Raw genomic sequence first — 25,934 nt, forward strand, 5'->3', positions numbered from 1 at the left:
TTTAAGTTTGCAAAAAGAAATCCATTTATTTTATTAAAGTTAATCAACTACATGTTATATTTATTCCACCATATTATCTGTAATCCATTGCATATAGTTGGAGACATTTGTGTAAACATTAGGTGCATCTCCACTACCGCATAAATTCACACCAAAACTAACAACTCCGAATAATATGAAACGTATGTGACCATTGTATTTATCCTTATATCCCAAGGGACCACCGGAATCACCATCACAGGTATCGATTAAATTTCTATTGCCAGCACAAATATGACCAGAAGTTAGAGGACGACGCAGACGATGACGACTGAGAATGGTTTGACATTCCATACGATCTACCAGAGGTATTACGGCAGCCATTAATACATCAGATATGGGTGCTACAAAAATTTAAATTACAAAAGCAGGTTTAGAAACATTTTTCATTTTGAATTTTTGAAGATGAATCTGTGTATTTGGAATTTGACTTTGTTAATATTTTTTTTTATAAATGGAATTAGTACAATGAAAAAAAAAATATTGTCGTAAGCACAAAAATTTCCTGTACATAAGCAACGTAACAATTTTTAGGGGTTTTAACCTTTTCTTACTATCAACTGAAGTAGACTTTCTACCTTCGGTAAAAGTAATTTTTCTGCAAACATAATTTTCTTTTCAATTTAATGCTTACCTGTATCTGTTCGACCCCATCCTGATATGACATACTGCGGATGTGATTTTCCCCGCAATTCCTCATATATAGGTAGACAAATAGGCTTGATATGTACTGTGAAGATGAGTTTTAAACAAGTTTTTGACTATGATTATATTTTTTTTTCTTAAATATATATATTTTTTTTGTCTTGAACACTTACCTTGTGGTTCTATTTTACGTTGCAATCGCAATAAGGCAATGTCGTTAGAGTATTTCACATAAGCATGATGTTTTATAATCTTCTCTATGGCGACATTTTCCACAGGAGGTGCACAATATTTTCCATTTTCTACACAATCCGGTTCAGTGCTAATACGATGTTCACCCAAGCGAACTTGATACAAATTATCTTTGATACAATGGGCTGCTGTTACCACATATTCTATAAAAATATTGTTTTTGTTTTCTTTTATTATTTATTAAATTATAATAGTAGTACTTACGTTCACTTACCAACGAACCTCCACATCGATATGGATTTCGTTCATCATTATAGACCAATAATGCCATCCATGGAATAGAAGATAAAGTTACTTCAACACCATGCGAAACTTTGTCCGTTGTAATAATGCCACATTTTTGTTTCCTTAATATATCCATTCCATCGGGATTGAATTGTATATCGGATTTGGAACAGCATACATGCACCTTTTATGAAATATGAAAAATATAACTTGAAGATGTATTGTCAAATTTACGCTCTAAAATTAAATATGGTAGTTGACACGAAGTGTTAAGAAGTTTCCGTTAGTATATCTGTCAAAATTTATTTGTTTGATATTTATTTTATTTACAGCTCATTAGATTAAGTACAAATCACATTTAAGCATATGAGTTTCAATTTATGTTTAGTTTTCTTAGTTGACCTTTGGAATTTTATAATTATTGGGATTCTTTTTGGCTTGAGGTCATGATAAATGAAAAATGCTGGTGTAGTTGCTTTTTTCAATGTTTTATTATTGAAATATTGCTATTTCGCATATTTCGATACACCTTCGGTGATCATCTTCAGCGAGATATTATCTATAAAATACCATAATTTAAACATTTTACAATATTTACTTTAACAATGGTTTTTAACAAAAATATAACAAACATTTTTCATATTTACGTTTTACAAAGTAATGGACTTTCTCCTTGCAAAGTTCATATCTAACTAAAGCTATCCTACTTATGTTTGTGCCTTTGTATGGGATTTCTATAAATCTGTGCACAGTGGTCTGTGTCGGTTTTGTAATTCATACGTTCGTCAGTGGGAGTGTTTATTATATGTAACATCTCCAATGTATATCTTCTCTTAGTATTTTCTTCCGTCGTCAGTATTTCAACATTCTTGAAATTTGGTATGTGTCCTGTATTCGTGCAATGTGCTGCAAGGGCCGTTTTTTGTTCTAGGGGCTTGATTTTCATCTTTTGGTCGGACTTGTGGGCAGAAAGTCTAGTTTTTAGCTTGGACCTGGTAGTGCCAACATAAGACATTGTACATGGATTGGTTTCGTCCCCATCACATTTTATTTTGTATACCACATTCGATTTGTCTTCCATTTTTATCTTGGTCTTATGCTATGGTCACACTGGGCAAATATTTGACAGAAATCAAAATAGAATCCGTCGCCACAGCCAAACCAGAAATGATATTTAGCTCATATTGGATATATAACATCATGTTAGGATTATTTTCCAAAAACCGTATCAAGATATTTGGAAAATGGTTCTGGAAAAATGTTTGACACTCGTTGTGGTCAAATATTTGCCTAGTGTGACCATAGCCTTAGTTTTGCTAAATAAGTCATTTATCGTCCTGTTACACTTTTGCGCTAATTTATAATTCTCCTTTTTGTAAATATTTGATTTTTCAAATCTTTGGGAAAACCTCGGTATATATGTCGTCTTTTTGAAAACCATGGATGTGGCTTCTGGTTTGTTGTGATTCTTATTTACTTTATTTTTCACGTATTTTATGAGATTACTGATTGTGTTATTGGGGAAGTCATTTTGTTTTAGAATCCATCGTATTTCCTTCTCGTTAGTCTTGTGAAATTTTACGTCGCTTATGTTTAAAACCCTATTAATAAAATTGGTAGCAGTATTAATGTTAATACGCCTAGGATGATTGGAGTGAAAATTTATTAATCTTCCTGATGCAGTTTTCTTTTGATACCAATCCAACATTAATCGTCTTTATCTATGATGCAAAATATGTCATCAACATATTTAGTCATAAATCTTGGTTTTTTGCGAGTTTGTTCATTGAGTCGTCCAATAATTTCTCCATTATAATATCTGCGATTATGGGAGATATAGGGGATCCCATCGGCATTCCTTTGGTTTGTTCAAATATCTTTTCGCCATATGTGAAATATCTGGAGTCCTTTATGCATAGCGTCACTATTTCTAAAAATAAATCCATTGGAATTTTGGTAAATTCTTGTATTATAGTCCATTTTTCTTTAATCGTCTTTATTGTTAGATTTATAGGTACACTCGGAAAGAGGGATATCACATCAAATGAGTTTAGCAACTCGTTGTCCTTTATTGTTTGTTTGTTAATTCTTTCATTAAATTCTATTCCATCCTTTATATTGTACTTTGAGTCATTCGTAAGATTTTTCAATATATTTGATATATATTTTGATACGTGATATGTAGGAGAATTGATGGATGAACAAATGGGTCTTAGAGGTGTACCTTCTTTATGAATTTTTGGGAGACCATATATCCTTGGAGCTGTGGCAGTTTTGCTTGTCAATTTATATTTTTCGTTCGCATTCAGTATATTCATGTTAAATAATTTGTCCACTAATTTATTGTTCTTCATCTGTAATCCTGACGTGGGATCTCGCTTAAGTCGGCGGTATGTGCACATATCACCTAATATAGTTCTCATTTTTTGTTTATAGTCATCTTTACTCATGGCTACCGTTTTCCCCCCTTAATCTGCACTCAGGATTAATATGTCATCATTCGATTTTAGAAATTGTCTTGCTTCCCCCACTGTGTCTAATACTAATTTGTCTCTTTTGGTTAGTTTCTCTTTTCGTAGATGGTCATCTATCAATGTAACTAGTTTTATTCTAGCATTCTCTTGCTGCTCTTTATTCTCTAATGTTTGAATACACTCTTCTCCTTCTGCTATTACATTAAACAATGGGAAAGTTGTTCTTGTTGTAGGAAGAGCGAATTTTGGTCCCAGTGAGAGCAACCATTGAACGTTTGGTGGTATGTGTTTGTCCTTGTTGTTGACGAACCAATCGTCATTCAAGACATCTTGTATTGCACCATAAACCGTGATACTGGTACCGTGTAGTCAGCGGTGCCAACTCTGACGATTTTTCGTCATTTTGACGATTTTTAATGGTAAATTTGGCCTCTGACGATTTGACGACGATTTTAAACAACTTAGTTATGAGATGACGATTTCTTAAAATGCTCGACTCAAGTGTTTCCTTGTAAGAGTTTTTATGCCAATTTGACGATTTTTCAAAGTGATATAGTTATAAGTTGACGATTTTCATAAGTTGTAATGTAAACATGTTATTTTGGATCTCAATAATATGACAATTTATATGTAGCTTGCTCCCAGCCGTCTCCAATGTAGAAAGAAGTTTCAAAGCAATCAATATAAATAAACCTAAAATTCGAAATCCCTTTGAAACTTAAACATTGCAAGGTATTCTTTTGTCTAGAAACTATTTAAAGCGAAATAATTTTGATTGCTATGAAGCCAGTTTAGTTAAATTCACTTTATTTATTTATTCATTACCGATAATAGTAATAATAACAAAAATTATACATGAGCAAGTAATAAGGATTTAAATTCGCTTGGAGAATAGGAAATTTTTCTGTCAAGAAAATGTTGTTAAACAATGTAGTACATGTGGTCACAATCCGATATATTAATTTAAATTAATTAAAAATTTACTTCAATTAATCGTCGTTTAAAAAACTGGAAACTATATGACTTACTTAGAGATTTAAATGGCATATTCATCTAACTAAAATGAATAAAACCCCTTTTTTAATAACAGCTTTATTGTGTATACAATATATGGATGCCTCAGATGTTTCAATAAAACTATTATTTTGTTCCTAAATCTTTTTTTTCAACTGTTTTATGAGTGACGATTTTTTGACGAATTCCTTGGGATGAATTGACGATTTTGACGAAAAATATGTTTAAAATTACGATTTTCAGCCCAAAACAGTTGGCACCACTGCGTGTAGTGGTAAAGATTTATAAATGCCAAAGGAAACAGTAACGAAGGAAAAAAATAGAAGAACCCAGCAAAAAAAGCGAAGGAAAAAAGTAGTTAAAATGTTCTGCATTTAACATGGGCTTGTCATAGGATGGATCCACCACCACCATTTCAACAGCAGTTGCACTGAATTTGCATCACTTCTTAAGGTGTGATTCGAATTCAGTGTTCTGCATGTGAATTGAAAAAAAATTTATTATTTTGTCAAATAAATAATTTTTTATAATTTTTATTCATTCTAATGCTTGTCTTAAACGTTTGACCTCAGATATTTTCAAATATTCGCAATTTTTCTAGATGGAATTTTTCATTTTTTCGACAACATTTTAATAATTTGTACCATTTTATTAATTTTACATCTGTTTTTAATCCATTTGAAACAAAAACAAGTATATACGGCCGTAAGTTCGGCCAGGTCGAAGCTTATGTACCCTCCACCATGGATTGCGTAGAAACTTCTTCTAAACACTGCCATCCACAATCGAATTACTTGAGTTGCGGTAACGCTTGCCGATGGCAAGGTATCTTAGAACCTCCTAACACCGTCTTCTAAATTGTATGTAAGTCCATACGTGGTATATATTAAATCAAAAAACATCGATTAAATACGTATATAATTGAGTTTGACAACATTTTCTATAAAAATAAAATTTTAACAAAATTTTCTATAGAAATAAAATTTTAATAAAATTTTCTATAGAAATAAAATGTTATTAAAATTTTCTATAGAAATTAAATTTTCACAAAATTCTCTATAGAAATAAAATTTTGACAAAATTTTCTACAGAAATAAAATTTTGACAAAATTTTCTACAGACATGAAATTTTAACAAAATTTTCTATAGAAATAAAATTTTAACAAAATTTTTTATAGAAATAAAATTTTGACAAAATTTTCTTTAGAAATAAAATTTTTGTGGATTATTGTTTGGCTCGAGTGGCAACCATGATTATGAACCGATATGGACCAATTTTTGTGTGATTGGAGATCGGCTATATATAACTATAGACCGATATGGACCAATTTTGGTATAGTTGTTAGCGGCCATATACTAACACCACGTTCCTAATTTGAACCGGATCGGATGAATTTTGCTCCTCCAAGAGGCTCCGGAGGTCAAATCTGGAGAACGTTTTATATGGGGGCTATATATAATTATGGACCGATATGGACCAATTCTGGCACGGGTGTTAGAGACCATATACTAACACCATGTTCCGAATTTCAACCGGATCGGATGAAACATGCTTCTCTTAGAGGCTCCGCAAGCCAAATCTGGGGTTCGGTTTATATGGGGGCTATATATAATTGTGAACCGATGTGGACCAATTTTTGCATGAATGTTAGAGACCATATACCAACATCATGTACCAAATTTCAGGCGGATCGGATGAAATTTGTTTCTTTTTGAGGCTCCGCCAGCCAAATTTGGGGATCGGTTTATATGGGAGCTATATATAATTATGGACCGATGTGGACAAATTTTTGCATGATTGTTAGAAACCCTATACAAACACCATGTTCAAAATTTCAGCCGGATCGCATGAAATTTGCTTCCCTTTGAGGCTCCGCAAGCCAAATCTGGAGATCGGTATATATGGGGGCTATATATAATTATGGACCGATGTGGACCAATTTTTGCATGGTTGTTAGAGACCATATACCAACACCATGTACTAAATTTCATCCGGATCGGAAGAAATTTGCTTCTCTTTGAGGCTTCGCAAGCCAAATCTGGAGATCGGTATATATGGGGGCTATATATAATTATGGACCGATGTGGACCAATTTTTGCATGATTGTTAGAGACCCTATACCAACAACATGTACCAAATTTCAGCCGGATCGGATGAAATATACTTCCGTTAGAGGCGCCGCAAGCCAAATCTGAGGGTCCGTTTATATGGGGGCTATACGTAAAAGTGGACCGATATGGCCCATTTGCAATACCATCCGACCTACATCAATAACAGCTACTTGTGCCAAGCTTCAAGTCGATAGCTTGTTTCGTTCGGAAGTTAGCGTGATTTCAACAGACGGACGGACATGCTCAGATCGACTCAGAAATTCACCATGACCCAGAATATATATACTTTATGGGTTACAAACGGAATGACAAAGTTAATATACCCCCCATCCTATGGTGGAGGGTATAAAAATTAAAATTACCCCTTAAAAATCTGAAAAAAGCGAGTTATTAAAAATTGAATTAAAAGAACTTCCTGCACGGACGAAAAAGACTGTTTTTCATATAACAGGTTGGCTGATAAGTCCCCGGTCTAACAAAGAAAAACACATTTTTTTTGTCAAAATTCGTTTTTAGTATTCAACATAGTTCTCTTCAAGAGCGATACAACGATTATAACGAACTTCCAATTTTTTGATACCATTTTAGTACTCCTTCGGTTTGCCTCAAAATAGGCCTTAGTTTCGGCGATCACCTCTTCATTGCAGCCACATTTTTTCTTGAACAAGAAAAAGTCGCTGGGGGCCAGATCTAGAGAAAACGGTGGGTGGGGAAGCAATTCGAAGCCCAATTCATGAATTTTTGCCATCGTTCTCAATGACTTGTGGCACGGTGCGTTGTCTTGGTGGAACAACACTTTTTTCTTCTTCATATGGGGTCGTTTTGCCGCGATTTCGACCTTCAAACGCTCCAATAACGCCATTTAATAGTCACTGTTGATGGTTTTTCCCTTCTCAAGATAATCGATAAAAATTATACCATGCGCATCCCAAAAAAACAGAGGCCATTACTTTGCCAGCGGACTTTTGAGTCTTTCCACGCTTCGGAGACGGTTCAGCGGTCGCTGCCCACTCAGCCGACTGTCGATTGGACTCAGGAGTGTAGTGATGCAGCCATGTTTCGTCGGTAACCACCTCTTTCGGGCGTCCACTGCGTTCATCAGAATCATCCGTGCTCATTTCACCACGCTTGAATTTTGCATAACAATCAATTATTGTTGATTTCCCTGGGGCAGAGTCCGGAAAATCATTCAGAAAACAGTATTTTATCAAAACACGAAATTCCTTTTTTTCCATTTTTTTACAATAACAAAAGTTGCTTCACAAAAGACGCTCTATCACACAAACTAACATAATTCACTTACAGACGTCAAATTTTGACACTAATCATTTGAAGGTTGGTACTATATAAAAATAATATGCATTTAATACTAGCGACGCCATCTATGTGTCAGACCGGGGACTTATCAGCCAACCTGTTATTTGGGTGTAAAAATTATATGTTTGGAACTCAAATTTTTTAACACAATATTTTTAAGTGCAAGCATATAATGGTCATAAACTAACATAACATGTTTGGGACATATATGTTAATATGTTAGAACATATTATGTTTGGGACATAAAATGTTTGTAAATATAATATGCTTAGATGCAAGCATGTATTAATTTAGAAATAGCCTATAAACATATATGTGTTTGGAGAGTATGCTCTAAATACAATAATGGAAGTAACCAATTGGCGCCTCAAAAATATATCCACATAAAAAAAATTGCATTAAATTTTCTTACTACCAGTGTATGCCGTAAGGTGAAACATAATATGTTTGAACAATACAAACAATATTTTGTTTGGACCAATCCTGAAAATATATATGCTTGAAGCAAAATGTGTTTGGGGTATATATTACAGAAGCGATTTTTTTGGAGGGTGTTTGTAGTTAAAAAAAGAAAATCTGTGGGAGGACAGTTTTGGGAGTGGTTTAAAAGTTGTCCCTCGGCAACAACTTCCAATTTTGCTGAGGAGAAAAAGACTAAACTTAGTAATACCAAATTTCATGAAGGTTGAAACCAAATTCATGTCGAAGTTTTGAAGACAATAATGTAGAACTACAAGCCGTAATCTTTGTGGACATTCCATTCTAGAGCGATTTAGCTGCCGATGCATACGTGACTTATTCTGAAAATACCCATTTTTATGTCGAATCACTTAACTACAAGGACAAAACGACTTCATTGACAAATTTATATACTTTTGAACAAGGAATAATACATTTGTATGTAACGCCAAGAAGTCTTAGAATTAAATTCCGTCTTAGAATTAAATTCCCGATCGTCTTAGAATTAAATTCTGAGTCGATTTAGCGATGTCCGTCTGTCTGTCTGTATATGTAATTTTGTGTGCAAAGTACAGCTCGCAGTTTAAGCCTGATCGTCCTCAAATTTTGCATAGCGTCGTTTTTTGGAATAAAGACAATCGCTATTGATTTTGGAAAAAATCGGTTCAGATTTAGATATAGCTGTCATATATATTTATCCCCGATCTGGTCATAATTGGCGTGTTTATCAACCGATTTTCTTAAAATTCCATACATCCGCATTTTTATGAGTCTCGAAAAACTTGCAAAATATCAGCCAAATCGGTTCAGATTTAGATATAGCTCCCATATATATCTTTCGTTCGATTTAGACTCATATGGCAACAGAGGCCAAAGTTTACTACCGATTTTCGTGAAATTTTGCAGAGAGAGTAGAATTGACATTCTACCAATGCTTGGTAAATTTGATTGAAATCGGTTCAAATTTAGATATAGCTCCCATATATATCTTTCGTCCGATTTGAACTTATATGGCCACAAAAGCCAGAGTTTTGCCGTGATTTGCTTCAAATTTTGCACAAGCGGTACTTTTAACGATACTATTGTATGTGTCAAATATGGTCAAAATCGATTCAGATTTAGATATAGCTCCCATATATATATATTTCGTCCGATTTGAACTTATATGGCCTCAAAATCCAGGGTTTTGCCGTGATTTGCTTCAAATTTCGCACAAGGAGTACGTTTAGTAGTATAGGTAATTGTGGCAAATTTGGTTGAAATCGGTTCAGATTTAGATATGGCTCCCATATATATCTCACGTCCGATTTGCACTCATATGACCAGGGGGCCAAAGTTATACTCCCATTTACGTGAAATTTCGCATAGATAGCAGAATTATTATTCTAACTATGCATGTCAAATTTAGTCAAAATTGGTTCAGATTGTATATAGCTCCCATATATACGTACACCAGAGTTGGGGAAATATGGTAGACTGTTTCATATTTTAGACCCATTTTCAATGGTATTTTCCTACAATTGACTGGATAGTTTCCTCAGAAAATACAAATATGGCCAAAATTCTCACACTTTACACAAAATTCTGTGATGATTTTCCCATATCATAGCCATATCCTACACACTGCAATGCCAAAATTTCCACAGAACGGATGAGTTTTAAATAATGCTCCAAGTCACCCAACTAGACCAAATAATATATCACAACCCACACTTGATCACATATCTTGGCGAGATCTAACCAATCCTTGTAAAATCGCCACTGCTGAGTAGCAAAAATTGTAAATATTACTCTAATTGTCCTATATCTCGAATACATATGTATCGCCTGAAAAACCATAAATCTCTTTTGTACAATTGCATTAAAATTTCTCTCGGTTCATATTTCCCATATTTTTTACTAACATTGTGTTTCATCCCAGGGCGTTAGCCGATTTAAATTTTAATTCTAGAGATTTTGTAGAAGTACATAAAATTGTCTCCATTAAAAATATTTGTATCTGGAAATGCAAACTTTTATATAGCTCCCAGAGTGGCTTTTGAGACCATATAAGTCCAAATCGGGCGAAAGATATATATGTGAGCTATATCTAAATCTGAACCGATTTTAACAAAATTTTACACACTTAACGATACTATTAAACGTACCCCTTGTGCAAAATTTGAAGCAAATTACGGCAAAACTCTGGCTTTTGTGGCCATATAAGTTCAAATCGGACGAAAGATATATATGGGAGCTATATCTAAATTTGAACCGATTTCAATCAAATTTACCAAGCATTGGTAGACTGTCAAAGCTACCCTCTGTGCAAAATTTCACGAAGATCGGTAGTAAACTTTGGCCTCTGTGGTCATATGAGTCTAAATCGGACGAAAGATATATATGGGAGCTATATCTAAATCTGAACCGATTTGGCTGATATTTTGCAAGATTTTCGAGATTCATAAAATATTTGGATGTACGATATTTCAAGAAAATCGGTTGATAAACACGCTAACTATGACCACATCGGTGATAAATATATATGGCAGCTATATCTAAATCTGAACCGATTTTTTCCAAAACCAATAGCGATTGTCTCTGTCCCAAGAAACGGCCCTATGCCAAATTTGCGGACGATCGGACTTAAATTGCGAGCTGTACTTTGTGCACAAAATTACATATACAGACAGACGGACGGACAGACAGACAGACAGACAGACAGACGGACATCGCTAAATCGACTCAGAATTTAATTCTAAGCCGATCGGTATACTAAAAGATTGGTCTATGAAAACTATTTCTTGGTGTTACATACAAATGCACAAACTTATTATACCCTGTACCACAGTAGTGGTGAAGGGTATAATTAATTGAAATTTGCTAATGAAATCAATTAATTTTTCAATCAAGTATTTTTTTAATTTCCAATTAAAACTGTGATTGATACTATAATTTTCGTGATTCGTGAAAAAAAATGTTTTTGTGTGTTTTGAGTAACATTTAAAACTTAAAAAAAATTTACAATTTGTTACATTAAAAAAAAGGTGAACCCTATATGACACTAAAGCCAATTTCATTCTATTTTAGTTCATGGAATTATTATGTTTTGAGAAAGTTTCCTTGACTTTAAAAATTATTTTTTAGTTAAGTTAACTAATAAAATGCTAATTTTGCACAAATTCGTGTCTCCCACACGAATTGTTCAGAATTTCATAAAATTTCTAAAATTTACCAACAATGCGCCAATCTTGAACATAGTATGCCTTTAAAGACAGTTTTGGTAATTTTAAATTCATTTTTTACCTTCAATTTTTTAATTTTTAATGTGTAATACAATTTACAATACAAAAACGAGTATATAAATTTTCTAAAATATGCCCAAATTTTCATTTCTGTTGCACACAACATTTTTTTCAGATTAAATCATTGCTTTTACTGCTTTTTGAGGAAACACCAACCAACTGTTGCATTTTTCTATGGGTGAAGCAAAAGCTAAACCTTAACATTTACACCACATACTTTTTCGTATTAATAACTTAACTTGACCAAATCGATAGTATTTAATTGCCAGCATGTAAATACCTTCCTACCAATATATGCCAATTACGTAATCTCTAAAGATCAATGGCATATTATCAATTTAAAATCTAAAAATAAATTTTATAAACAATGTCATACTGAAGCACCATCCATAAACACAATTCAACACTTTGTCAACTTGACCAACATATTTTCTCTTACCACATTTTCAAATGTTCCGCAATGAAGCTGTTGCAATTGTTGCAATTCCTCCCGAGTCGCTTTCCGATTTTCCGAAACGGCTCTATTCAGGGTATCTATAATGGGTTTACACGATTTAACCGGCATACATAGACCATTTTGACCATTTGGCAATTTGCATTCACTTTCATACTCTAATGAATGAAATCCATAAAAATTATATTTTTATTAATTTTTTATTTGACTTATGTGTTTCGTTACTTTGCTTTCACTTACGCCCCTTTATTGTTTGACCAAACAACAGGGAGAAGCCTATGATGATAAGGCCTTTCGTGAACATATTTTGTTCATTCCTTTAAATACAAAGCGAATCTATTGAACGTTTGCCGATAACGCTCAAACAACGACTAAACAACTTAACAATTGAAGACTGCATTTTGGGATCATCTTGGAGAATCTGGAATACACATATTATAAACTTTCTCAGATTATTCTCCTACACTGACAGTAAATGCTTCGTAATATTATTGAAAGATGTCAAAAAAAATCATAAATTCAATAATACACTGAAAAACTATTGATTATGCAAGGACATGATTATTTAAGGACATGAAATTTCAATTCTACAGAAAATTTTGTCAAAACTTTATTTCTATAGAACATTTTATTTCTATATAAAATTTTGTCGAAACTTAATTCTACAAAAAATCTTGTTAAAATTTTACTTCTATAGAAAAATTTGTCAAAATTTTATTTCCATTGAAAATTTTGTCAAAATTTTATTTCTATAGAAAATTTTGTCAAAATTCTATTTCTGTAGAAAATTTTGCCAAAATTTTATTTCTTTAGAACATTTTGTCAAAATTCTATTTCTATAGAAAATTTTGTCAACATTTTATTTCTATCGAGAATTTTGTGAAAATTTTATTTCTATCGAAAATTTGGTCAAAATTTTAGTTCTATAGAAACTTTTGTCAACATTTTATTTCTATAGAAAATTTTGTCAAATTTATTTTTTTCTATAGAGAATTCAGTCAAAATTTCATTTCTATAGAAAATTTTCTCAAAATTTTAGTTCTATAAAAATTTTTGCGAACATTTTATTTCTATATAAAATTTGGTCGAAACTTAATTCAGAAAAAATCTTGTTAAAATTTTACTTCTATATTTCCATAGAAAATTTTGTCAAAATTTTATTTTTATAGAAAATTTTATTTCTGTAGAAAATTTTGTCAAAATATTATTTCTTTAGAAAAATTTGTCAAAATTCTATTTGTTTTGTCAGTTTTGTCAAAAGTTTATTTTGTATAGAAAATTTTGTCAAAAATTTATTTTCATTCTATAGAAAATTTTGTCAAAATTTTATTTCTATAGAAAATTTTGTCAAAATTTTATTTCTATAGAAAATTTTGTCAAAATTTTATTTCTATAGAAAATTTTGTCAAATTTTTTTTTCTATAGAAAATTTTGTCAAAATTTTATTTCTATAGACAATTTTATGAAAAATTTATTTCTAAAGAAAATTTTGTGAAAATTTTATTTCTATAGAAAATATTGTCAAAACTTTATTTCTAAAGAAAATTTTGTGAAAATTTTATTTCTATAGGAAATTTTGTTAAAATTTTATTTCTATAGAAAATTTTGTCAAAATTTTAGTTCTATAGAAACTTTTGTCAAAATTTTAGTTCTATAGAAACTTTTGTCAAGATTTTAGTTCTATGGAAACTATTGTCAAAATTTTATTACTATAGAAAATTTTGTCAAAATTTTATTTCTATAGAAAATTTTATGAACATTTTGTGAAAATTTTATTTCTATAGAAACTTTTGTCAACATTTTATTTCTATAGAAACTTTTGTCAAAATTTTCTTTCTACAGAAAATTTTCTCAAAATTTTATTTCTAAAAAAATTTTTGTCAAAATTTTCTTTCTATAGAAAATTTGTCAAAATTTTATTTCTATAGAAAATTTTGTCAAAATTTCATGTCTATACAAAATTTAGTCAAAATTTTATTTCTAAAGAAAATTTTGTCAAAATTTTCTTTCTATAGAAAATTTTGTCAAAATTTTCTTTCTATAGAAAATTTTGTCAAAATGTTATTTCTAAAGAAAATTTTGTCAAAATTTTTTCTATAGAAAATTTTTTCAAAATTTTATTTCTATAGAAAATTTTATGAAAAATTTATTTCTAAAGAAAATTTTGTGAAAATTGTATTTCTAAAGAAAATTTTGTCAAGATTTAATTTCTATAAAAAAATTTTGTCAAAATTTTAATTCTATAGAAAATTTTGTCAACATTTTGTTTCCATAGAACACTTTTTGATAAAATTTTTCTATAGAAAATTTTGTCAAAATTTTATTTGTTGTTGTTGTTTTTATTGCAGCTTAAAACCATACATTGGCTAAACTACAAGTGTAGCTTAACCAACAGAGGAAAATAATGTTTGTCTAATTTTTTTGGGCAAAGCCCTATAGACTGCAAGATGGTTGGATGGACACACGTTTCGGAATTACCACATTCCTCATCAGCATCCTCTACTTGCAGCAAAACTATCAACCAATTATCAGAATAAATTCAGGCAGTTCATTAAACCCATCAATGAACCACACTTGAACCTCCCGAAAAAAGGTTTTGTATGATAGCCGGTTTATGCCAAAATAAATTCAAAACAAACATATCTCGTTTCCTATGCCACTGTCAAATCATCGATTTGAATTCAATTGGCTGGGTTTATTTTGAGCGCGCTTCCTCTTCTTTTTCCATTTATTTTTGTTTTGTTATTGTTGGTTTTGTTCTTTAAGCATTGTTGTTGTTTTTATTGCAGCTTAAAACCATACATTGACTAAACTACAAGTGTAGCTTCTAAAGACAATTTTGTCAAAAATTTCTTTCTATAGAAAATTTTGTCAAAATGTTATTTCTAAAGAAAATTTTGTCAAAATTTTTTTCTATAGAAAATTTTGTCAAAATTTCATGTCTATAAAAAATTTAGTCAAAATTTTATTTCTAAAGAAAATTTTGTCAAAATTTTATTTCTATAGAAAATTTTGTCAAAATGTTATTTCTAAAGAAAATTTTGTCAAAATTTTTTTCTATAGAAAATTTTTTCAAAATTTTATTTCTATAGAAAATTTTATGAAAATTTTATTTCTAAAGAAAATTTTGTAAAAATTGTATTTCTAAAGAAAATTTTGTCAAAATTTTATTTCTATAGAAAATTTTGTCAAAATTTTATTTCTATAGAAAATTTTGTCAAAATTTTATTTCTATAGAAAATTTTGTCAAAATTTTATTTCTATAGAAAATTTTGTCAAAATTTTATTTCTATAGAAAATTTTGTCAAATTTAGTTTTTTTCTTCTATTGAGAATTTTGTCACAATTTTATTTCTATAGAAAATTTTGTCAAATTTTAATTTCTATAGAAAATTTTGTCAAATTTATTTTTTTTATAGAAAATTTTGTCAAAATTTTATTTCTATAGAAAATTTTGTCAAAATTTCATATCTATAAAAAATTTAGTCAAAATTTTATTTCTAAAGAAAATTTTGTCAAAATTTTCTTTTTATAGAAAATTTTCTCAAAATGTTATTTCTATAGAAAATTTTTTCTAAATTTTATTTCTATAGAAAATTTTGTGAAAATTTTATTTCTAAAGAAAATTTTGTCAAAATTGTATTTCTATAGAAAATTTTGTGAAAATTTTGTTTCTATAGAAAATTTTATCAAAATTTTATTTCTATAAAAAATTTTGTCAAAATTTTAATTCTATAGAAAATTTTGTCAAAATTTTATTTCCATAGAACATTTTGTCAAAATGTTTCTATAGAAAATTTTGTCAAAATTTTATTTCTATAAAAAATTTTGTCAAAATTTTATTTCTACAAAAAAAATTTGTAAAGCTTTTATTTCTGTAGAAAATTTTAACAAAATTTTAGTTCTATATAAACTTTTGTCAAAATTTCATTTCTATATAAAATTTTGTAAAAATTGTAGTTCTATAGAATATTTTACCAAAATTTTATTTCTATAGAAACTTTTGTAAAAATTTTAGTTCTATAGAATATTCGTATAGTTCATATTTTCTCAAATAGTACTTTTGAATAAAATTGTGTTCATAAATTTCTAAAAAATTCAAATTTAGGTTAATTGTGCCTTTCTTTTAATATCTATAGCACTAAAGACATTTTAACATTTTTTTCCTTTAAAATATGGCATTTTCTTAAACAGCACATGTAAAAATATTCGTTTTAATAAATTTTCTTCAATTTGTCAAAAATTGTTAATTTATTTGTAGCATATTTCTATAAATAAAATATTCAATTTTTTTTTAAATAAATCTTCAATCTCTTCCATGGTGCGTTCACTTTTTTTGAGTGTACAACATTTCTTATCGCTGTACTCATAGTTTAATTTTTAATATCATTAAAAGCAACTTAAGAGAAGGTTGAATCACTATCTCAAAACGAGTTTGAGTTGATTCTTAAACAACAAAATGGTTGAGTGGAATTTAGCTACAATGTATTAAAACCGTATGTAAATAAAATGTTTGTTTACAATCAGCTGTTTTTCTCTAATAGATAAGAAAAAACGTCATCCTTATTTGGATTACTTTTCAGCGTACAAAATAATTTTTGGGAGAAAAATATTGTATTATACTGTGGAAAGAACAAATATCACTGATTAGCACTAACTTTAAAATACTTATCGGTGATCGAAATTTTAAAAAAAAGTCAACCTTTTTTATGCCGAAAATCAAATTTTCCTACATTGGAAATGGTCGAAAAGAGATTTTTACATACCACTTCTTTGAACGCCCATCGAAAGTGACGTCTTTGTATGTAGTAATTAAATTCATGTCTTTGATAAGTATTTCACCTCTTTGGGGAGCCACACCATACAATTTATCGTTCAATTTGAATGTGAAAGATAAAAATGTATTATCCAAAAAATCTTAAATTTACAATTAAATATTTTACGTGAACTTAAAGATTACGCAACGTAAAGTATAGGATGCACAATTTACAAAATATTAAGGACCAACTTCTTTAAAATAATGATCTTTAATTAAATTAACTTTGCTTCAATATTTGTTTTATTAAATTTATAACACAAATTTTGAAAATATGCGTTCCTCCATTAAAGTCGTATGTCTTTGAACTAAGGAAGATTTTCCTTAAAGTAAAGAAACACAGTTTTGATTTAAAGAAATCACCTTTAAATGAAGTGAAATATTGAATTTTTAGATTTAAGACAAAAACGCTTTAAATATAGGTTAAGAATTATTTTGAGGATTTAGCAGCTTTAGTTTAAAGTTTTTTTTTTTTTTGTATTAAGAAAACATTTTTTACTTTGAAGTATTCGTTACAATTTGGATTTTTAAACTGGCATTTGTTTGTGAATAGCTTTATTCATATCACGCAAAAAAAGAATGCAGATTCTATAAATGAGATATGTATCATAAATTTAATTTTATTGATCGTACACTGAAAAAATATTGACCTAATATGGAAGATTATGCATCTTAAATTTTAGGATTCGCAATTTACGCAACATTTTTTTCATTAAATTTAGCACACAAATCTTGAAATTGAAGTAAGGCAAATGTTCCTTAAAAATGTTCCTTTTAATTTAAAGAAATCGTCTTTAACTCAACTGACATAATGAATATTTAAATTTAATATAAAAATGTTTCAAATATAGGCTAAGACTTATTTTAAGGATTTGCATCCTTGGTTTAATTTTTTTACCATTAAGAAAACAGTTTTTACTTTGAAGTACTTGGCGTAATTTGGATTTTGAAACTGGAATTTGTTTGCACATGAATACTTTATTAATATATCGCAAACAGAGAATAATAAATCGATGGAAGAGATCTGTATCCAAATTTAATTTTATCGATCCTAGATTTGAAGCCAGGGAGGTCCCTCTAAAAATGTCTTTATTTTAAAGAAGCCGCATCTTCGGCTCGGAATCAAAATCCTTAAAGGAAGGCCAAAATCATTGGATCCAAGTAAACTTTGTTTTGAGTGTAGATGTAAAGCCTGCGATAATAACAAATGTACAATTTTTTCTGTCTATACACAGAAAAAAATCTCACCAAAAAGTTTTCCAATTAAAGTATTGAATTTTAAAAAATATTCAATTAAAAATTTAATTGATTCAACAAATTTTTTAATTGAAACAAAAATCATTCACAAAAACTTATAGTGTCAATTAATTTTTTAATCGACTTTCAATTAATTTTTTAATTGATACTATCATTTCTGTGATTGAGGACATTTCAATTAATTTCGTGATTAACGACGAAAAATATTTTTCGTGTGTGTACTCCGATAGGGTGAGAGTTGAAACTTTTGTACTTTTTTTTTTTGGTACAATTTGAGCAAAATAAGTACGGCGGCACCCCATCTAAGAGGTACTTCACAAAATTTCCATAGGAATAGAATGTTGACAAAATTTTATTTCTACAGATAAAGAAATGTTCTATAGAAATAAAAAAAAGTTCTATAGATATAAAAAATTTTCTTTGGTAATAAAATTTTGAGAAAATTTTCTATATAAATAAAATTTTGACAAAATTTTCTATAGAAATAAAATTTGTTGTTGTTTTTTTGATTTCAGCTTAAAACCATACATTGACTAAACTACAAGTGTAGCTTAATAAACAGAGGAAAAGAATGTTTGTCAAATTTATTTGGGCAAAGCCCTATAGAATTTCCAAATTTTCTTTAGAAATAAAACTTTGGCCAACTTTTCTTTAGAAATAAAACTTTCACAAAATTTTCTATATAAATACAATTTTGAAAAAAAAAAATTTAAAAATAAAATTTTGACAAAATTTTCCATAGAAATAACATTTTGACAAAATTTTCCATAGAAATAACATCTTGACAAAATTTTCTATAGAATGAAATTTTGACAAAATTTAACAAAAAAAAAATAAAATTTTTATAAACATTTCTATAGAAATAAAATTTTCTATAGATTTTTTTATTTCTAAAGAAATAACATTTTTTATCGATATTTATTCAAATTTATTTGGGCAAAGCCCTATAGAATGCAGGGGAGCCACCGTGGTGCAATGGTTAGCATGCCCGCCTTGCATACACAAGGTCGTGGGTTCGATTCCTGCTTCGACCGAACACCAAAAAAAAGTTTTTCAGCAGTGGATTATCCCACGTCAGTAATGCTGGTGACATTTCTGAGGGTTTCAAATCTTCTCTAAGTGGTTTCACTGCAATGTGGAACGTCGTTCGGACTCGGCTATAAAAAGGAGGTCCCTTGTCATTGAGCTTAACATGGAATCGGGCAGAACTCAGTGATAAGAGAGAAGTTCACCAATGTGGTATCACAATGTACTGCATAGTCTAAGTGAGCCTGATACATCGGGCTGCCACTTAACCTAACCTATAGACTGCAAGATGGTTGGATGGGCGGCCGTTTCGGAATTACAACAGTCCTCATACCTACTTAGTAATTCCGAAACGGCCATCTATAGGGCTTTGCCCAAGTAAATTTTACAAATACACTTTTACTCTGTTGGTTAAACTACTCTTGTAGTTTAGTCAACGCATGGTTTTAAACTGAAATCAAACAGAACAGAAATGAAATAAAATAAAATAAAATTTTGACCAAGCTTTCTATAGAATTAAAATTTTGATAAAAATTTCTTTAGAGATAAAATGTTGACAAATTTTTCTATAGAAATAAAATTTTGACAAAATTTTCTATAGAAATAAAATTTTTGGCAAAATTTTCTATAGAAATAAACTTTTGAAAAAATTTTCTATAGAAATAAAATTGTCAACATTTTCTATAGAAATAACATTTTGACTAAATTGCAATAGAAAAAAATGTATGAAAATTTTCTATATAAATAAAATTTTGACAAAATTTTCTATAGAAACAAAGTTTTGACAAAATTTTCTATAGAAAAAAATTTTGACAAGATTTTCTATAGAAATAAAATTTTGAAAAAAAAATTTATAGAAATAATTTTAACAAAATTGTACAAGTATATATGGCCGTAAGTTCGGCCAGGCCGAAGCTTATGTACCCTCCACCATGGATTGCGTAGAAACTTATACGAAAGACTGTCATCCACAATCGAATTACTTGGGTTGTGGTATCTTAAAACTTCTTAACACCGTTTTGTAAATTGTGAGTTAGTCCATACGTGGTAGAGAGCCGGAATTGGAATATGGGGGTCGCGTATATGGGGGCTATATACAATTATGGACCAATTTTTGTGTGATTGGGGATCGATTTATCTGAGGGCTATATATAACTATAGACCGATATGGACCTAGTTAGGCATGGTTGGTAACGGCCATATACTAGCACAATGTACCAAATTTCAACTGACTCGGATGAAATTTGCTCCTCCAAGAGGCTCCAAAACCAAATCTCAGGATCGGTTTATATGGGGGCTATATATGATTATGGATTGATATGGACCACTTTTGGCATGGTTGTTAAATATCATATACTACCACCACGTACCAAATTTCAACCAGATCGGATGAATTTTGCTCTTCCAAGGGGCTCCGGATGTCAAATCTGGGGTTCGGTTTATATGGGGGCTATATATAATTATGGACCGATTTCGACCAATTTTTGCATGGGTGTTTGAGGCCATATATTAACACCGCGTACCAAATTTCAACCAAATCGGTTGAATTTTGCTCTTCCACGAGGCTCCGGAGGTCAAATCTGGGCGTCGGTTTATATGGGGGCTATATATAATTATGGACCTATTTAGACCAATTTTTGCATGGTTGTTAGAGATCATATGCTGACACCATGTACCAACCGGATCGGATGAAATTTGCTTCTCTTAGAGGCTCGGCAAACCAAATCTGGGGATCGGTTTATATGGGGGCTATATATAATTATGGACCGATGTGAACGAATTTTTGCATGGTTGTTAGAGACCATATACCAACACCATGAACCAAATTTCAGGCGGATCGGATGAAATTTGCTTCTCTTAGAGGCTCGGCAAGCCAAATTGCAATACCATCCGACCTACATCAATAACAACTACTTGTGCCAAGTTTCAAGTCGATAGCTTGTTTCGTTCGGAAGTTAGCGTGATTTCAACAGACGGACGGACATGCTCAGATCGACTCAGAATTTCACCACGACCCAGAATATATATACTTTATGGGGTCTTAGAGCAATATTTCGATGTGTTACAAACGGAATGACAAAGTTAATATACCCCCATCCTATGGTGGAGGGTATAAAAATGTATCAAAATATTCAATAGAAATACAATTTTGACAGAATACGATTTTTTTGTTTCATAGTTTTTTTGGTAAAAAATTCTCCAAATTTGTTTTTTTTTTTGTCTCCAGTGGCAACCGTGCTTGTTGTTCCACATTATCGTCTTCAAGATTTTGACAAGAATTTGTTTCTAACCTTCATGAAATTTAGTATTATAAAGTTTCTATTTCTTTATTGTATAAATTTTAAAAGATTGTTTCCTTTTTTTTTCTTGTCAGCCAATTTCTCTAATTGAAGTCAATTGTTTTTCCTTTTTTCACTTCAATTTTTTTTTAATATTCTATGTTGGGAGCCACCGTGGTGCAATGGTTAGCATGCCCGCCTTGCATACACAAGGTGTTGGGATCGATTCCTGCTTCGACCGAATTCCAAAAAGTTTTTCAACGGTGGATTATCCCACCTCAGTAATGCTGGTGACATTTCTGAGGGTTTCAAAGCTTCTCTAAGTGGTTCCATTGCAATGTGGAACGCCGTTCGGACTCGGCTATAAAAAGGAGGTCACTTGTCATTGAGCTTAACATGGAATAGGGCAGCACTCAGTGATAAGAGAGAAGTTCACCAATGTGGTATCACAATGGACTGAATAGTCTAAGTGAGCCTGATACATCGGACTGCCACCTACACAGAAAAAAATATCACCAAAATATTTCCAATTAAAAAGTTAATTGAAGTTGAAATTTTTTTCAATTAATGAATTAATTGGTACAATTAACTTTTTAATCAAGATAGAAACATTAAGTTAATTAAGTCAATGATTGAACATTTTTAATTAAAAAGTTAATTGATACAATTAACTTTTAATCAAATTCGGAAGACTAAGTGAGTTTATGATGATGATGAAATTTTTTTTTAAATTTTTAATTAAAATTTTTTTTCAAACAATCAATTGTTAATCCAAATAAAAATTCTAAGCCAATTCAGAATGTAATTGAAAATAGTTACCTTTTTTTAATTAATAAATTAATTGAGTTGTGCAATCAACATCAATTAAATGTTTAATTGAATCAATTAAAAAATTAATTGAAATTTGGCAATGAAATCAATTAATTTTTTAATCAAGAATTTTTTCTATGCCCAATTAAAACTGTGATTGATACTATAATTTTCGTGATTGAAGACATTTCAATTAAAAAATTAATTGGATCAATTAATTTCGTGATTGAATCAGAAAAAAAATTTTTTGTGTGTAACCTAACCTAATATTCTATGTTTCCTTGTTTCAAAAAAATTCCACAAAGTGTAAATTACTAACAGATAATTTCCACAATGGAAAGAATCAAACAGTAATTCGTTCCCATTTTCGGTCCTTAACCGTTATTTGAGGGAAATACGCCAATGAAAAATGACAGTCTGTATTACAAGCTGACATACTTACCATTTTATCATGGCGTACCTCTTATATAAGCAAAAAGAAAAGGTCTTGATTGAAACTTTGATTGAAACCTTCTGGCGTAAAAATTTGCTTTTTGGAAGCTGTTTCAGTACAATTTTAAGAATGCTATTTATCATCCCTGTCCTCAGATCAAAGAGGAACACCTCATAATACAATTCTCCATGGAAATAAAAGCCAATGGACATCTCCCACTCAGAATATATCCCTTGCTTACCATTTTGCATATTAATTACTCTTAAATAAATTGGATTTTAATTCACATTATTTTATTTTTACAAAAAATATTTATTTTTGAAAAAAAAAATAGTACACATAATTCGTTTCATTTATAATTTTTTCTTTTTCTGGCTGAATATAATTTTAAATAAGTATTTCACTAAAATTAATATAAGAAATTAAATATGTTAAGGCAAAATACAATTGTATGAAACTATATTTTATAAGAAAACGTTTTGGGGGCAGGGTTGTAGAAATACCAACATGATATGACAGACAGCAGTATAGTGTAAAATAGAAGGGGATCATAACAACTTTGTAGGGAGGGAGGGGAGAAAAGAAGCTATAAATTGCACATACTACAATATACATATATGTTTCATATATATACTTTTTGTTCCAATTATACGAAAGAATATTTATTTGCATAATCTAAAACAATTTTGAATTTTCATTTTAAATTTTATTTCTTCTTTACATACATAGTGATGGGATTGTTTGGTTATCTTTACAAAAACAAAAAACTACTAATAAATATTACAAAGTATTTCTTTTTTGTTGTTTAGTTTACAAAAATGCCAAAGGTTTTTGTTTTAATTTTTCATATAACACATTATTTCAAATATTTTATATATGTATATTACTATTATTATTTTTTTCCGCACACAATTATTTATGTAAAAAAAGTTTTGTAAACTTTCTGTTGAACAGCTTCTATTTTGCAAATATAAACTTTATCCATATATAAATATTATTATATTGTTTATATTATTTTATTGTAATTTTTCCCTAAAAATGCACACAAACTTAGTGATTTTTGTTTGTTAAAGAAAAAACGGAGTGGAACACAGAAAAAATATTTTTTTAAAAATATATATGTATGTATATATTAAAAAATAATAATTTTTGCTTATAACTTGGACTTTGTATACTTAGGGATTTATGTACACTTTTACATAATCACATACATATTGTGTTTTGAAATATTGGCCAAGCTTTAAAAGGACAAAAATATGTCCATCTAGCAAATGTAGCCACGATTTTATTTCGAGGTAGGATTTTTTTCAAAAATCAAAAAATTCTAAAATATATTCGTTTTTGAAGGCAGAGATTTGAACTATCCGTTTTTCTCTTATCAAAAACCAAATTCTAAAGTAGCCAAATTTTTTAATATTCCAAACGAATTATTGATATCTCCATTGTTTTTAAAATTGTCCATTCGAAGCAATGAACAAATCTTGAAACATTAGGCTTTAAAAAAATTTTAAAAAGTCAACCCCGGAAATAACAAAAATTAAATACGACTTTCCAAAAATTCCAAAGAAAATTTCTTTCGAAATAAAAATATAGAAATATTTGGTTTTTGAAAGTCGAAATTTGAAAAAGTGAAAACTCGTATTTGAAACATTTTTAAAATTTGGATTTTTTTTACCTTTACTCTCTCTACATTTTGGATATAAAATCCCAAATCCCCCTCTTTTCCGTTTGGCTACTTTTCCGAATCCATAAGTTTTTAAGATTTATTCTCTTTTTTTTTAAGTTTCCTTCCTTCAAACAAAACAAATGCATGCAATTTCCATGTTCAAAGGCTAGAAGAAGAAGGATTTTGTGCAAAAAAACAAACACACAAAACATTTGAAATTAAGATAGAAAATCAACAAAGTAACATGAAGAAAATTCCGCTGTATGTGTATATATGCGTGTGTATGTGTGTGTGGGTGGTGATTTAGAAGAATATAATGAATGAAATTGATATTACAACAATACACCACCATTATTATCCTTTCTATGATTTGCGGCCTTTGTAATTTCGAACATTAGCAGCGTTTTGATGGTGGCACTAAATGATCAGGCAATACATTTGGTAATTCATTGCCCTCCAATTTGACATTGATTAAATGTAAGGCCAAAGCAAATTCATCGGAATCAAGGAAACCATCACCATCGACATCAGATAATTTCCAGATTTTACTAAGCACTGAATTTGGCAATTTCGATTTGATGAGTTCTTGTTTGGCAGCTGTAAAAAAAACAAGCGATACGAAATTCGTTAGAGTTTTGTAATCCATGTTATGGAATTTCAAATTTCATGACACATACCTTGACCGGAAATTTTACCATCGACCGGTCCAAGTGTATTGAAAATATTATCTGTCCGTGCCTTATCTCTCTGGCAAATCCAATCGTGTTCACCGTAACCGGCATCAATGCCTTCACCTTTCATATAACCGAAGGGTGACACATTATCATCGATAACACCCTCAAAGGCACCACCTGTAAAAAAATTCAAGATAAAATAAATTGTTGATAAGTTTTTAGTTTCGAATACAAAGGGGAAATATTTTTTATAAATATATATAAATAAAATAAGTGATTAAGTAATTTCAAAAAACGATATATTTATAACATATTTTAATGTTTAGATCAATGAAATATATAAGAAGAAATTTTAGAGCAGATGAAATCTGAAGAAAGTTTCGTTAAAAGTACGAAATTTTTTCACAGAAAAGTTAATGTAGAATATTTCGTAGACATTTCATATATTCGTAAAAAATTTTTAGTAAAATTTAAAATGTCGTTGTTTTAAAGAAGAGTTTACGAAGAATAGAAATGGAAAAGGTTGTAATGAAAATCCAAAAGTCGACTTTACAGATGAGACAAAGGTGGAAAATTCGAGTTTAGGATTTTATGATCAGTTGTTGTCCTTTGATTTTGTAACTTTTTGTAATTTGTCCTTAAATGTCTATAAGTCCATTTTGGACATTATAGATTTTTATATCCTCAAAAGACCCCTTC

At 29.9% G+C, this 25,934-nt stretch overlaps 2 protein-coding genes across 2 annotated transcripts in view; both read right to left on the reverse strand.

The window, feature by feature from the left end:
* On the reverse strand, nucleotides 1-12,674 carry LOC142221284 (serine protease grass-like). Its single transcript, XM_075290951.1, has 6 exons — nucleotides 12,516-12,674; nucleotides 12,261-12,433; nucleotides 1,141-1,345; nucleotides 858-1,079; nucleotides 674-769; nucleotides 1-383 (listed from the first exon to the last, which is right to left on the reverse strand). The coding sequence occupies exons 1-6, from the start codon at nucleotides 12,577-12,579 to the stop codon at nucleotides 61-63; spliced, it is 1,083 nt and encodes a 360-aa protein (XP_075147066.1). The 5' UTR covers nucleotides 12,580-12,674; the 3' UTR covers nucleotides 1-60.
* A 10,492-nt stretch (nucleotides 12,675-23,166) lies between these two features.
* Nucleotides 23,167-25,934, reverse strand: part of Past1 (putative achaete scute target 1) — an 80,417-nt gene continuing 77,649 nt past the window's right edge. The window contains exons 2-3 of the mRNA XM_075290969.1: nucleotides 25,239-25,412; nucleotides 23,167-25,158 (exon numbers count right to left, since the gene is read on the reverse strand). Of these exons, the coding sequence (XP_075147084.1) occupies nucleotides 24,956-25,158; nucleotides 25,239-25,412 (377 nt within the window). The 3' untranslated portion in view covers nucleotides 23,167-24,955. The remainder of the gene's footprint in view (nucleotides 25,159-25,238; nucleotides 25,413-25,934) is intronic.

This window comes from Haematobia irritans, chromosome 1, assembly GCF_050003625.1.
Source record: "Haematobia irritans isolate KBUSLIRL chromosome 1, ASM5000362v1, whole genome shotgun sequence".
NCBI lineage: Eukaryota > Metazoa > Arthropoda > Insecta > Diptera > Muscidae > Haematobia > Haematobia irritans.

What these genes read in the sequence shown, in the direction of transcription:
- LOC142221284 (XM_075290951.1), bottom strand. Translation starts at nt 12,579, where the DNA reads ATGTTCACGAAAGGCCTTATCATCATAGGCTTCTCCCTGTTGTTTGGT. An exon ending in AGGTTCGTTGGTAAGTGAAC is followed by an intron (nt 1,080 to 1,140) that starts GTAAGTACTACT and finishes ATATTTTTATAG; the next exon opens with AATATGTGGTAACAGCAGCC. An exon ending in ATGGGGTCGAACAGATACAG is followed by an intron (nt 384 to 673) that starts GTAAGCATTAAA and finishes AAATTTTTGTAG; the next exon opens with CACCCATATCTGATGTATTA.